General features: G+C 46.5%; 3 protein-coding genes across 3 annotated transcripts in view; 2 read left to right on the top strand and 1 right to left on the bottom strand.

The window, feature by feature from the left end:
* The window catches only part of Gbeta13f (guanine nucleotide-binding protein subunit beta-1), a 37566-nt gene extending 29248 nt beyond the window's left edge, over nucleotides 1-8318 (bottom strand). The window contains exons 1-2 of the mRNA XM_077677033.1: nucleotides 8001-8318; nucleotides 6413-6492 (exon numbers count right to left, since the gene is read on the bottom strand). Of these exons, the coding sequence (XP_077533159.1) occupies nucleotides 6413-6469 (57 nt within the window). The 5' untranslated portion in view covers nucleotides 6470-6492; nucleotides 8001-8318. The remainder of the gene's footprint in view (nucleotides 1-6412; nucleotides 6493-8000) is intronic.
* Nucleotides 8319-9205: 887 nt separating this feature from the next.
* On the top strand, nucleotides 9206-9701 carry Mocs2a (Molybdenum cofactor synthesis 2A). The gene has a single exon (XM_077677036.1). It carries the CDS (start codon nucleotides 9435-9437, stop codon nucleotides 9699-9701), a length of 267 nt encoding a protein of 88 aa, XP_077533162.1. The 5' UTR covers nucleotides 9206-9434.
* A 12-nt stretch (nucleotides 9702-9713) lies between these two features.
* Nucleotides 9714-10462, top strand: Mocs2b (Molybdenum cofactor synthesis 2B). The gene has a single exon (XM_077677034.1). The coding sequence runs from the start codon at nucleotides 9714-9716 to the stop codon at nucleotides 10152-10154; it is 441 nt and encodes a 146-aa protein (XP_077533160.1). The 3' UTR covers nucleotides 10155-10462.
* The last annotated feature ends 3943 nt before the right edge of the window (nucleotides 10463-14405 follow it).

Genomic DNA, 14405 nt, shown 5'->3' on the forward strand with positions numbered 1-14405 from the left:
TAGGTGGTGCAGCAATGCCACTCCTGTGCTCTGTATGCTTCTGATCGAACCTACACAATGTATTTTGTTGCGGCTCTTAGCAACGAAGTCCTTAAACAGTAGCGGCCACGACTCGACAAATAGGATCAAATCAGTAATAGTCACTCACGCCAATTGACTGGTGCTTTGTCATGTACACCCAGCCCGCCCGAAAATTGTCTGCTCGATGGTGGTGTTTTTTAGTGTTAGCTGGTTAACGATTTCACACGTGGTGTGTATGCACGCCCACCTGAAACTTCTATTGTCTAGCCCACCATCCTTACTACGACGGAAAGAATATGCCCCACATTTCATTTTCTTTCTCATTTTTTTGTGCAAATTGTTCATGTAAAATTAACTTCTCATACCACGCCAATCATTAAGAATTGTTGCATACGGTACATTACAAATATTTGGGTGTTCGCCTAACTGAAAACCTTTCATGGTCATCCCATGTTACAGCCATCTGTGCAAAAGCATTGAAGACACTAGGATATTTACGGCGCAATCTTAGTAATTCGACTTTCAAGCATTCGTAAATTGGCCTATTAGATATTTGTTCACCCGCAACTCGAGTACACAACTATTTGGTCTCATCAACATGATTGAATCGGTCCAAAACAGAGCTGCCCATTTCACCTCCCGAGATTACAGCCACCATTCCAGTGTAACACAAATAAAGCTTCATCATTCACTCCAACCTTTGGCTCTGCGCTGTAATATCGCTCTTTTATCATTGCAGCACAAATACGTTTATAACGGCACTCGTTCCACATTGCCTATCTACATTGCATCCAAAACGTCTCAAAGACTGAAAACAAATTAAGTTCTTTGCGCTTGTATGGCTCTACACATGGCTTTTAACTTCTTTGTACTTCCTGTAGCCATTCGCTTGAGGAACAGCCTTCTTGACAACATTGCATCAGAAAGTAATAGGGAAAAATCTCATCATCTCCTTCACGAGCATTTCACAGTAGCACGTATAATTAACGGCGTCATCTCGTTTCTTTCAGTAGGCAAGGGGTTTTTAACTGTTTGTGATGTTTTCCATTTATGCCCTATTTTGTCGGCCTCAGCCAATCACACAAGCGGCTGTAATGCACAACTCTAGTGCAGAAAGGTTGCTGGTGCTGCGATTCATCCTACACGAGGCATCACATTATGGTCTAGGCATACATGAGTAGCGCGCTTCAGGGCAGCCAGACGCCACATATTTGCAATACGCCCCCGAGTGCATTCCGGAGATGAGGCGTCATCGAGCAAAGCCTTTAGTCTGGAGCAACCCAGGTTCAATTGGAACCACTTGAAGAGGTCAACGAGTGACAACCGACTGACCTTGACCTTCTCTCTCTGTTCATGGACCAGCAAGCAGGAGGAAAAGCAAACCTGACTCATCTAAGCGTTTCACTATTCCGAGTTTCTGGACGACTTGCAGGCGCCTCGTGACCAGTAACAGGGCTCACCACATGATTCTACCTTGCCGTGGGTCCTCCTTTCCAGAATGTGCAACTCAGTCTGGCTGGCCCCGTGCTATGGCAAACATCATGTGACCAGGGAGCAGTACCACCTGGTTCCACCGAGGCGAACATCAGCAGCCAATTGTCAGCCTTCTCTCGACCAATCTAAATACTGCCATGCACTAAAGCTGCACATTATGCCTTCTTCGTAGTCATTCTGGCCTTATGAACTCTTCTCTCCCAGGATGTCGAGGTGAACATGGACCTCCGCATGTCAGGTACAACACTAATCAGTCCCATGCCTCTTTTCCCGTTCTCCCCGTTCTTAAGCTTTCATTTCAGTGAAGTGGTATCAGTGTTAGTCTAATGAAGTAATCTGTCGAATAAAACAAACTTGCATTTCGTCCTCACACAGGCCTTCCTCCAACACCACCAATCTTATTACTTTCGCTCGCTCTGCAGCTGGTTCCTCTGATGAACCACAATCAGCGTGACAACGCTGCCAGCTCAGATTATCAGCAGCACTGGTGAAGAACAAACAGCTGATCAATTAGTTTTATCTTCTCCTGGCCCATGTCTCTGTTTGGTTTTGATGTTTTTACTGATACTAGGAATGCAGTGTGTATTATGGAATTGCTGCTTGCACCAGAGAAAGGCACTCAGCTAACGGTTCACACCCAATGCTGATTGCCCGATAGCACAGCAGTTACAATTACGGACAGTTTTACGGCAAATCTGTAGCCCTCTCGCAGGTCGGGATTCTTTATATTCTAAGTCAGCAAAACACCCCTGTAACGGCTACTGAGGCTCACACTATAGGACAACACGTACCACGGAGAATTCGGAAAATGCTGAGAAAAAAGAATCTCAACACGCCTAAGAAGTCGCGCACAGACAGCGAGCCTGGCAAAAGAACGATGCAGCTCTTGAAACGCAGAATGCAGCAAGAAGACACAAATGCCATTCTCTTAGATTAGGAAACTTTTTCAGCCCGAATTCTGAGACCATGAATTTGGATTCAGCTGCAGCGTCGTAAAAGGGCAGCTGCAAGCGAGTTGTTGAGGTGGCCCCAAACTTTGAAGCATGTGAAGTGTGTGAAGACTTCCTGCTATCAGGGAATATAAAGTTGTCGTCATACAGATCACTATGCGCCATGGTGACCCATAGCCACTGTCGCTGCGACTGCCGCAAAATAAATGTTATGATTATGATTCGTGCACCCTTGACTCAGTCCAGAGTTTCACTGCGCATCCACTCTTAGCAAGGTCGGATGGCTCCTCCCCACCCTTTTCTTTACCTTGAAATGATTTCAGGCTTAGAAAATTTTTGCAAAAATGTTTGCCCCTTTAGAATTTTTAGCATTTTTGATTTGAGATAAAAATAGATATCAACATGAATACCACTGATGTTTAGCACTTCAATAAAACTGTATTGCAACCTGCAAGTTCTGCCCGACGTTTACATGAAAAATACCTGTTTAGCATCAATTTCATACTTCGTAACGCAAGGTTGCCATATAAACGGGGGAAAATATTAGAAAAGTAAGAAAAGTTTTTTTGCACGATACAAAAAGAGCAAAGAAAATTGTGGGTGCCTAACATTTTTCGCCTGAGCAGAAACAAGAACCGGTGAAAGCGCTGTAGCCAAACAAGGTCGACAAATTTGCAGGATGAAGCCAAGTTAGGTCTAATGGCTGGTTGTACTACATATAAGTGGATCCTCCTCATGTAGCCCTCAACAATGTTCATTTTTACAACTGCTTCCTGTTACTAAGATGACCATCTGAACGCAGAACCAGGCTAGTATGTTAAGATGTACAGTGTACATATAACAGAGTTTGTTCGCTTGCCTTCTATGCTCGGTCCATTTCACACTGTATTTTTCAACAAAGGCAACTGCTGTGACATAAAAAAAAAAAAAGAAGAAGACAAAGAAAGTACATTCTAATGGTGTGTGATGTGTAAAGGAAAACGGAAAGTGTCCTGCACCCCGTCTAATCATAAGGTTTATAATGTGCAACCATGCTGTCGGAATGACATGTTTTTCATTCCGGTTTGTTTCTTTCCATAAATAACAGTTTTGTTCCAATGCTGCTTCGGAACAAAAAAATAATGTTCCGAAACAGTTCATAACAATTTGCAAGTGTGCATAAGAAAAATTGAGTTATAAATTTATGTTAAAAACAGCGATCTTTCTCGTTTTTTTTTTAAATATAGGACGTTAAATAGATCAACTGCACACAAAAATATCCAAGACACCAAAGCACTCCTTGTAATATACCTCTGTAACAAACCCCCGAATTCCTAAATCTAGCTATGCTGACAGGCCTCAATCTGGCCCGTAGGTTTTTCTTTTTGAGACACTGTCGCAGATGGCGTGCGAACACTCCAAGCCTCCAATAACTAACATGCTGTGTGCGTGCGCTCAATTCTTAAGTATAACACCTTGGCCTGGGAACCAAACACTACAACTGCAATGAATAACTTTGAGGCAATTCAAAATTCAGCTGTGCGCTTTGTTAGCAAGTCGCATAGTTGCGATATTATCGCTACAAGTTTGAGACGCCGTGTCTCATGGTACACCGTAAAACCCCGGCCCACCTTTTCTCTGAGTTTAATAATAAAACATTGTATGAGCGGAGCTATCAACGGATCAACATCAGTACTTGCAGCCCCCCCCCCGAATGCGCCCAGACAAAGAACAGAAAAAAAAAAGCTGAATATTCATAGCGCACATCTGCATTCCAAGCATCTTTTCTAAAACCAATTAACAATAGAATTGTCCTGCCCAATACTGTTCTTTCCAGCCCTCATAAAACAATTTCTGCTGCGCTATGGCAGCCCTTGCGTACGAGCGCAACATGGCCTGTAGCTGTTTTCACCGAGTGTGCCACTGTACCTTGCTGTTTTCACTGCTCATTGTGTGTGCTCCTGTAATCTCACTAAACACTGTATTTTTCTTCTTCAATATTATGCCGTGTTTCAGAATATCCATGTTTACTCATGCATAACACCCCGAATAACAATGGAATAAGGTATGCTCGTAAATAAATAAACAAGGTCGACACATCTGCAGTGCATCCAGCAGCGAGTGGCAATCGCGCACGGGGCTCGCAATCGCGCACGGGGCTAAGCAATGCCTATAGAGATAGACTGAGAGAGTATGGAAGCAGGCAGCAAGCCTGCCGCAGGAAAGAGGGCACCAGCGAAACGAAAGGCGATTTTACGCCAGCGAACCAACAGCAATCTCCCACCTCGCTGCATGGAAGTTGACGGAAATCCTGTAACCTAAAAACCAAAACGAATTTGTTTCGCTCCTCAACGAAATATTAAATAAGGTTCCATCTTCGTTACGGCCAAAAAAAATCCCCCCCCCCCCCCCCCTTTCCGGTTTTTGTTCACTCCGACAATCTGCACCCATGCTCCGAGTGCTTCCTTAGGAAATTTGCACAGAAAGAATTGGTGGGAGATGCACCAACTGATGCTATGGGGTGTTTTAGGAGTGCATTTGCACTGAACTTCATTTTCTTCACACCCACCCCCTTCAACATCATGTCCATTTTGGCCAAGGCTTCGAACAGCTGACAACGCATGGTGCTGTTTTTGGTTTCATGTTGCAAAGTGCCACTGCTATTGCTGATGTGGCAAAAGGCTTCTACTAGCCCATCTTCACACGGGCTGTGATGAAACATTGGCAGGATTACAGGCTATAGTTTTTGACAGACATGAGTATGTGTCTGAACATTGCACCTGTAGAAACCGATAACAATTAACGTTTGTGAAGGCAAGTTAGCATCTAACAGTACTTTGAATAAGGGATCGACAGCAAGGTAATACATGCAGAAATTGATGTAGATGCCACAATAATTTTCTCATAAATTCGTATTGTCAAAATTGCATGCTTAAAGCTACACTTGTGCTACGAGATGCCTCCATAATAGAGGGCTACAGATTAATTCAGAACCCACGGGGACCTCTTGTAAACCTACGCCCACGAGTGGTTTTGTTTTGATCTTCTTATTGGTAAACCAGCCATTGCGGATAGGATGGGACCAGTGCTTTTGGGTCCGCAGTAGAACACCTGAGCCATTTAGCTATGAAATCAAGTTGCTTCCTCTACATTGGAGCGCTAAAACAGGCTGCAAACTTCTGTTACAGTTTGAAGTGATGACGCAGGCTGACAGCGTCAGGTGAATCTCAACGATTCACTAATCACAGGAAATGTAAATTTTCTTAAATGCGTATGCTAATTTTGTGGGGTTTGTAACGTGTATGAACTACACCCAGGATATGAGGCGTGAAGGCTCTGGATTAATTTTGACCACCTTGGGATGCACCGAAATCTCGACAGACTGCTACCTTTGCTTCTTGGCTCCGTCTGAAACGTGGCCACCAAGGCCGGGACTAAATCCGTGTCCTTGGGCACATTAACACAACAACGTAGCCACTGAGCGACTACAGCAGGTGGTGTGGTAATATTTTATGGCGAGCAGTAATACACAGGCTCGCTTAAGTTTACATCACCACACAAATTAACGTGTTCATTGGCCAAAATTGATTATAAAGCTGCAGCCGGAAATACAATCGGTCACTGTGAAATGCCCCAGAAGCTTAAGCCACCAAAATAACTGTTTATCTTGTTCGCCAATCCCTTATCAAAGCAAATCAATAATGACCAGATGCAAGTGCTCCTATCTGACTGCAGCGCGACATCATACACTGCCCCTCCAAAACTCTGTTCGCTGCATGAGGAAACAATTGGAAAGAATGTTATGATTACCCAGGTACCACGTGAGCAAGTACGTTGCAGCTGGTTGTTACCTAACAGACCAGACTCGTGTTGTAGGTGTTTTGTAGTGTTCATGCAGCGTGTTCCTCCCACTTGACCCCGTTTTTCATTTCACATCATTCATCGCGACTGGACTGTTGTCTACTTACTCGTATTGTGTTCTTTAATGTCTCTGCTTCTTGACGTAGACTCTCCACTTCATTCATTTTGTTAGTTTAGGCTCCTCGACCTGGAAAATACCAAGGCACACAATGAGCGACTGCACCTAAATTCACGACCGCAAACAATGTACGCCACGATTTCTCGTGCACACCAAGACACATTCGAGGTATGCGTGATCAATCCTTGGCTTGAATTCTCTCGCACCACGGTACAGCCACAAGAGGAAACGAGGTGATCACTCCCAGGTTGTCAGTGGTGCAACCTAACACGCTGCCCCCGCTCGAAGGTTCAGCAAATCCACAAAAACATGTCTCAAACTTTTTCCCCAGTACATGGCAGAATGCATGAGAAAGAAAATGCGGATTTATAGATGAGCAAAGCTTGTATCTGCCAAGCAGAATGCTACAAATAGATGCTTTCAACACTGCCTTTAAATCCAGCCAGAACACACCTTGCGAAATAAACTTATTTGCTACTACTATTCCACGTTTTTCTAAATGCTCTCCAAGCGCAGAAATCGGGAAAGAAGCACAAAACAAACCGATCGCACAACTTTCCGCTGTCTCTTGCAATGCGTAAATCCGCACAGACGTGCGCCCAAGTACGCGGAGCTTCTCTTGTTGCTCAAAACATCCGTCGGTGTCCGCGCCCACAGGCCGCAGGAAACGGGTTATCCCGCACAGCCTTACCCGGTTGCATCGAGCCGGAACAGGCAGCGTGAAAGTAATCTTGAGAAGTGCACAAACAACGCCGTCGCAATGCCACCAAAAGCGACATTCCGGGCGCAAACGCTCAAGCTGCCGAAAGCATCTCGCGCTGGGCGCATACGTTTGTAGGCCACCTCACCCCGCAACTTGTCACAAGTGCGTTAGGCCTAGAGGCATTCGTTAGCCGGTTCGGCTGAACACAAACAACACCCGCCACTTGGCCAAATCAGGGACAACCAAGTTCACATAAAACTGACCGCGCGCTGTGCCACACACTGCTTTAGCACGAAGGAACGCGCGCCTAAAAATACGACCCACCGAAAGGCGCCGATGCAGTTTAGGGTTATTTTGCTCCGATCGGAACCAGCCTTCCGCAACGAAGTGTTGGCTAACGATTAACACCTGGCAATAGCTGCGAGTGCACAAGGAGGAGTAAATGCGGGCGGGCGTTACTCGAAGAGAGCACGGCCGCCACGTTGTTTTTGCAAACAAGTATGTCACACCACCACCCGCACTTCGATGGGTTTGCAGTCACTTCCGCAAGCGGCGATGACACAAAACGATGCTGCGATCAAAAGCCGGCTCCGGAACTAAGTGCGACCACTAGCACGCATCATGCAATCGTAAGTTCGGCCAAGTTCGCCCACGACAAGCGAAATTTGAGCTGATCGGAACATAATATCCGCCATTTTACAGCCGATGGGAGGAGCAGCAACTAGCCCTAACTCAAGAATAATTGTCACCGTTTCCGCCGAATCGGCGCGTCGGGAGCGGTTCCGAACGCGCGTGCATGCTTGGGCAAAGCACAGTCCGTGCGGCATCAACGGACGGACGTTCCGAAAAAAAGAAGAACACGGAGCAACCATACCTTCCGAGAGTAACTTCCCCCTAATAATAGGCCTAACGCTGAAACAATTCGCCGGGTGTCCCAGGCTTGCCGTGGGCCGAATGGTGTCCCAGCGTGCCGTCACAGCAGTTCGTTGAGCAGCATGGAAGAAAGTCCACTACGTATGTCCAACAAACCTCACAAACCACACTTCAGCATCCACTGCACTTCGACGCCCGGCGAGTGCACGAGAACCCTCGAGCGTGTTCGTAAATTTTTTTCCCGACCGCTTTGAGCAGGGTGCGGCTCCCGTGCACAAACCGGCAAAGACCCCGTACTGAATTTAATAGCGGACTGTTCGACGCATGCGCCAAACACGACCCGACGGCGGCTGCGCGGCGGACCACGAACTTCCGGAAATGACGCACGGTCGAAACCTGTTCCGGGAAAGCTTCAGTGCCCAGGGGCGGGTGACGGCAGCGACGGCAGTTCGCGCTTGTTTGTTTTGGTGGTAGCGTAGGGCCGCGATTTTCTTAACCTCTAATCAGTGAAACAGTCGTGCAATTCTGACTGGCGTCATAACAAAGCTAAAAGAAATTACACAAGTACGCTACTGCTGCGTATTGGGCACGCTACCCTCTGCAAGTTGCATAGAGTTACAAGTTAAAATGAAACAGATTGCTGTGGGTGAAGTTTTGTGGCATCGAAAGCATAAACATTCCTGGCATTTGCCCAAAAATTAAATATTTTTGCACGTAGAGCATGATCAATACACACAGAAAAAAACTAAAAAACATCGTACTTCTTTTTGCATTGCGCAAATTAGATTAAGCGAGAACCCCTTTTCGAAGGGCGTGGAAAATTTCCAACACTCGAACGGGTGTACATTCCCGTGTATGTACGTTCTCATTAGTTTCTATTTTGTAGCAAACAAACAAAAATGCTAACCAGCTGAATGAACATTTTGAATGTATTTCTGAAAGTATCCTTCAAAACAAAAAAACCACTCCAGAAATCCAGTGCACTGCATCGAAAGTTGTCGTACGCATCGTATGAAAATTATGAATGTTTTTTGAGGCTTTGTTTGAGACACTTTCTGATACTCTGCATTAAACTGTCCAATTTCACCGATTCTTTGACTTGTAGCGCCGTCTATAAGGTTTAACTCAAACTAAGCGCCAATACTTCACAGTTTTGCCGCAAGGGTTGGCCACAGTTTCATTTTTACTACGACGTCTTGCGGCATTGTACGGAAGTGTAAAGACCGGCTGTGCGCACATGTGATGAAGCGGGTAACTGCGTCTGCTCCGATTTCTGCCGCAGGAGCGCCGCGCTCTTTTGCGTTGTGACCTTGCTGCGCGCGACATCAGCCGTCAGTTCATTGGCGTGTGTTTGACAATGCTTTAACAACATCTGAATTGGCGGCGCAGAGCCGATGAGACGAGCCGTCTCCTGCAGCTGCTGCGGTTGTGCGCCATGCGGCCGGAAATCGCCGTGCGCTTGTTGCTGTTCGCCAAAGCTCGCGAGCTGGCCGGCGCGTCTGAAGCCTCGCTCCAAGTGCCCGTGGTGTTTCGAGACGTCGAGGAGCTGAAACAGACGATCTTCAGCACGTTCCCGAAGCTTCGAGTCCTCCAGCACAGCGCCGTCGTCGCAGTGAACGAGGTGTACGTCGAGGCCGGCGCTGAAGTGACGCTGCGACCGGGCGACGAGGTCGCCTTCATTCCTCCGATCAGCGGCGGGTAATCGCCGGCGCACATGGATTACGCGGAACTGACGGCGGCCAAGCTGGACGTGGAGAAAATCTTGGCGAAGGTTGGATCGCCGGACTGCGGCGCTATTTCCCTTTTCCTTGGCACGACGCGCAATCACTTCGAAGGCAGGCGAGTGGCCAAGCTCAGCTACGAGGCGTACGCTCCCATGGCGAAGCGCGAAATGCTGCGCATCTGCGGTGCGCTTCGGCGTCAGTGGGACGTCAAGAACGTCGCCCTTGTCCACCGGCTGGGCGAAGTTCCCGTGGGCGAGGCGAGCGTCCTTATCGCCATCTCGTCCGAGCATCGCCAGGAAGCCCAGGCGGCTGTGAAGTACGCCATCGATGAAGTGAAGGGACGGGTGCCAGTTTGGAAAAAAGAAATATACGAGGACGGCGACGCCGAGTGGAAAGAAAATAAGGAATGCTTCTGGACTGCTAGCAGTTGAGCTTGCAGTAACTTACATCTGCGATGCACCGAAAAAAGAAAAAAAAAAAGGGGCATCATATGATTGTGCCTGCATCCTCGTCACTGCTGGCTGTGCAGTACGGTGTTGTGATCTTTTTTTTTAATTGTTTTTTTTTTCGTCTTTATTAGTGAAGGTGAAATGCCAACTATTAGCCAAGAATTTCCGACTATGTGGGAGATGAAAATTCTTCCGCTAGGAATTCGTGATTGTTATAAGCACGTTGTTTCATCTGGTGTTTTGTAGCACGTGTTTCTATGAATTAAAACAAGTATTACGCACCGTTTTAATTCACGAGTTCCGTTTCCTTGTGGAAAGTCCCTGTTCGTTCACGGTTTCCCCAGCGGCCCAGCGTGCTCGCGCTCCGTTCCGTTGCCTGCGAGTTCTCGGTCACCTGAGGGCACACGAGGTATGATGATAGTACGTGCCCTTCGTGAAAAGAACCAATCGTATCTCCGAAAAGGATTCGTAAATTAGTTGTAAAAAAAATGTGTGGTTATGTACGTTTTGTAGCTTAATATAGTGAGGCATGAGGGGCTCGTTGAATGAACGAAGAAAAGACAGCCAGTAGGCTAAAATGCTAAGGAAAGCATACATGTAGTATTCTGATGGTTTTACGAATGGAGATAATAATCAAGCCACTGTCTGGGGTAGTTGTGTTAATGTAACTGTCTTACGCCTTCTAAAACATCTTAAACAAGGGTTATCTTACGCTACACTGCGATCTTGCCCACATCCGAAAAACGGCCAGACGACTTCGGTTCCGCGTGGGGTGTGGCGCTTAGATTGTTGGCTTTCCTCTCTGCTTCTGCACACGTGTGAATCTGCTTTCTTACACACCCCATTGGCTCGAAAAAGCTTGCACTCCCTTAGGGTAATTATAGCATGGGGGGCGGGGCACTGCGAGGCGTACGGTTAGTTATACTCTCCTGCATTACGCGTATTTGGCGCGGCACTCCGGCATTCGTCTGACCCGCGGTGCGGACGAGTGCAGGACGACTGCGGTTTTTCCTTCACGTCCAGCAGAGCAGGTCACGATACCGATGGAGAAAGTTGAGAGTACTGCGCCAACCACAGAACATCGCGCGAAAGGTGCACGTGTACATTCCTGCTTATACAGCTTTGTGAAATACATCACGGCGGGTGTGGGCTACTGTGTCGGAATGTAACTCTTCCCCAGACACGTATGCGCCCAAGTTTAGGCCTAACGTTTCGCTTTCAGGTCTTCCGTCGGCCAGTACGCCATTGCGGGTATGTGCTACGTTTTGCTGGAATCATCCTGCGGAGACTGTTTTAAAAGAACGCGACTTGAAAGGAAAACACTACCCACACCTCACACGGGACTCAACACCCATTATGCGCAAACACCGAGAAGAATACAAACAAACATATCCTACACATATTCATGCTGGCGTTTATGTTCCCGGGCATATTGTTTTAAATTTGATAGAAAAAACGCCATCGTCTCCCACACTGTACTGAACTGCACAGTTGTTTGGCAAACCGCGATCAATACAACACCTTATTCTTTAGAAACATGGGTGGTGACCCTGGCCAGCGAGGCTTGGGAGGCCAGGGAAAGCTGATCGACAGGGCCTGATCGGTAGAAGATTTTGGGGCCCTGGAAAGAGGATTCCACCCATGTTTGCACCTTTAATCGACTCTCCAACCTCAATAACGTTTTGCTGAACTGAACTGAACAGCAGCTGTCAGATATGCGCCGGATATTAGGCCGAACGTTAATTTGATATGCAATGCGTACTTTTTTTTTCTTTTTCAAACGGGTACCTGTCGATGATGCCAGATCTCAAAGCGTGACGTTAAGCCTACGTTAGGTAACCTATAACGACCTGCCGAGTAAGGTTATGCTCGTCGTAAGTAGATCTGCGCGTACCGGTTGACAAAAATAGACGTCGATGCTTGATTCGGTGCTTGATATCAGCTGCAGATATCAGCTGTGGTAGTCCGTCCTGCAACGAACTACTATGTCCAGTCATATGCATAAAGCTTTATCGCTGTTTTCCTCCTCCGGCAATCTTATTTGCAATGAATAAAAATATCTCGTGACGCACGTATTATTCACCGCGTGACACACACTGCCAGTCGCTGTCAACGACTGTGCTGCTCACTGTTAAAAAAAATCAGTCAATTTGCGGAGAAATTGAGCAGAACATCTCCTGCACAGCGGCATGTCAGGGAAACATCTCGTTTATCTTCACAACGGGAAATTTCCGGTAAAATTCTGCCAATTTACGAAAAGAAAATGTACGGAAGACGCCCCGTTCCGTGGTGTTGTAGGGAAATCTCTCGTTTTTGTCCATAACGGGTTAATGTTCCGTAAAATTCTGTCAAATCACGGAAAACGTCGGACAGAACATGTCCCGTTTGTCGAGACGTCAATGTACCGTTCCCGCCGCGAAATGGTTACTGAACAGAACGGCGTAATTCCCGTCAGTTGTCGTAACGGATACTTGGCGGTCTGCGTTCCGAAACAGAAGCTGTTGTGAAACGTTCCCGCCAATTCACGGCAAAATCTACCGGAACTTGCATTTGTTCGCTCTGCGGACGATGGTCCGTTTACATTCGAAACAGAAACTTTTCAGAAATATTACGCTAGCAGTTTGCAACCAAAGTAAAACGAGGTGCGAGTGAGACATTTGAACTTTCTTTTTCTTTTTTTTTCAGTGTGACCGTCAAAACGTGAAAAACGCCACTGACTGATTCTCTCTCTCTCTCTCTCTCTCTCTCTCTCTCTCTCTCTCTCTCTCTCTCTCTCTCTTGCTTGCTTGCTTGTAAATAGCTTGTATTCCGGGCCACCGCCAACAGTTCCGAAAAACCGACACTACGGCGCCGGCCCCTCAGGCATGCCGGCTAGAGGCGCTCCCGTTATTTTCGGGGAAGTGCAGCACGCTCAGGAATATTCGAAGGTTGCCTTATGCAGTCACTGTTCTCCTCTTTTTTTTTTTTTCAGCAAAAGTGTATATGGCTAGGACGGCAACAGAGCGATGTAAACAAGAACCGCACACGAGCGTAGCTCCACGTTGCGACGCCCGCTCAAATCCCCGGAATCGTAAAACCGTGCGCCGTACCTTCAACGCAGGGAAAAAAATCACAATATTCAGAAATACGTACTAGGGCCTTCATATTATATTACAGGACGGCTAATATTTCCCTTGAAAATATGTCTCCACAGCAATGCATTTGTGCTTAGAGGTGAAGCCAACGTTAAGGCGATCGTGACAAGCTTGGTCTTTGTAAGATGGCTTTCCCACATTGAGTGTTACACAGTGAAGCACGTCCACCTTCAGAGGGAGTATCATTACAAATGTGGCTACCCTATAACTCTTGTTTTATTGAAACTATCCCGAAACAAACTATATGAGAACTAGCCGCTAAGACGACTCTAACATTACGCCAAATTTTATTTACTTTTCAAAATTACATAGCTCACAATAAAGTTGTAAATACTTTTGAGTTCTCGTGTGCCGTCAGTAAATGGACATCTACGGGTGATAAATGGACAGCCCCATGTTTGTTTACTGTAATAAAGCTCTAGTTCGTCACAGTTTCATTCAGGTAATTAAATAGGAAGTATTCCCAATCGCAAATGACAAAGAAACGTGTTTTGCTTCGTGCACCCCTTGGACTACGACCCGGTAAAAGCATATTTCTTTCTTGCCTTCTCTCTTTACATGTCTCTTTTACACTCTCCTTTGCTCTTTCACTCCCCCCTACTTCCCTTTCCGCCACACTGGGTTCTAAGCAGGAGAGCTCCCTGCTGAGCTGAATGTTATCCCCTGTACTAGGGCCTAAGTACTAAGAAAGAAAGAAAAAGAAAGAAAGAAAGTGCACTACCTTTTTTTCCCGTCTTTTTTTGCGCTGTTTTGAATGTCAGGTACTACCTTTCCCTTCTTTTCCGCCAAATGACGAATACTACCACTACCTTCGAAGCACAGGACCAGTCTAGTCTGTGCAAATAACTTTACGTTTGAACGCACATCATCATCATGATCACCATCATATCCACTTTTTGTTTCGCGTACATCTGTCGTAGCAAGCTCGGGGTCTTTGCTGGGCTAACAACGCCACTCACATTAAATATCGTACCAGTATATTTTCACCAGTATCAGTATCATACCAGTATATTCACTAGTTTGTGGCGCACCGTTGCTTTTTTTCACTGCAGTGCACTGACGGTACCGGAAATTTATGTGACGTGCATAACCAGCAGCA

The sequence above is a fragment of the Haemaphysalis longicornis genome, unplaced genomic scaffold (assembly GCF_048455015.1).
Source record: "Haemaphysalis longicornis isolate Haplotype H1 unplaced genomic scaffold, Haemaphysalis longicornis Haplotype H1 scaffold_7, whole genome shotgun sequence".
Taxonomy (NCBI): Eukaryota; Metazoa; Arthropoda; class Arachnida; order Ixodida; family Ixodidae; genus Haemaphysalis; species Haemaphysalis longicornis.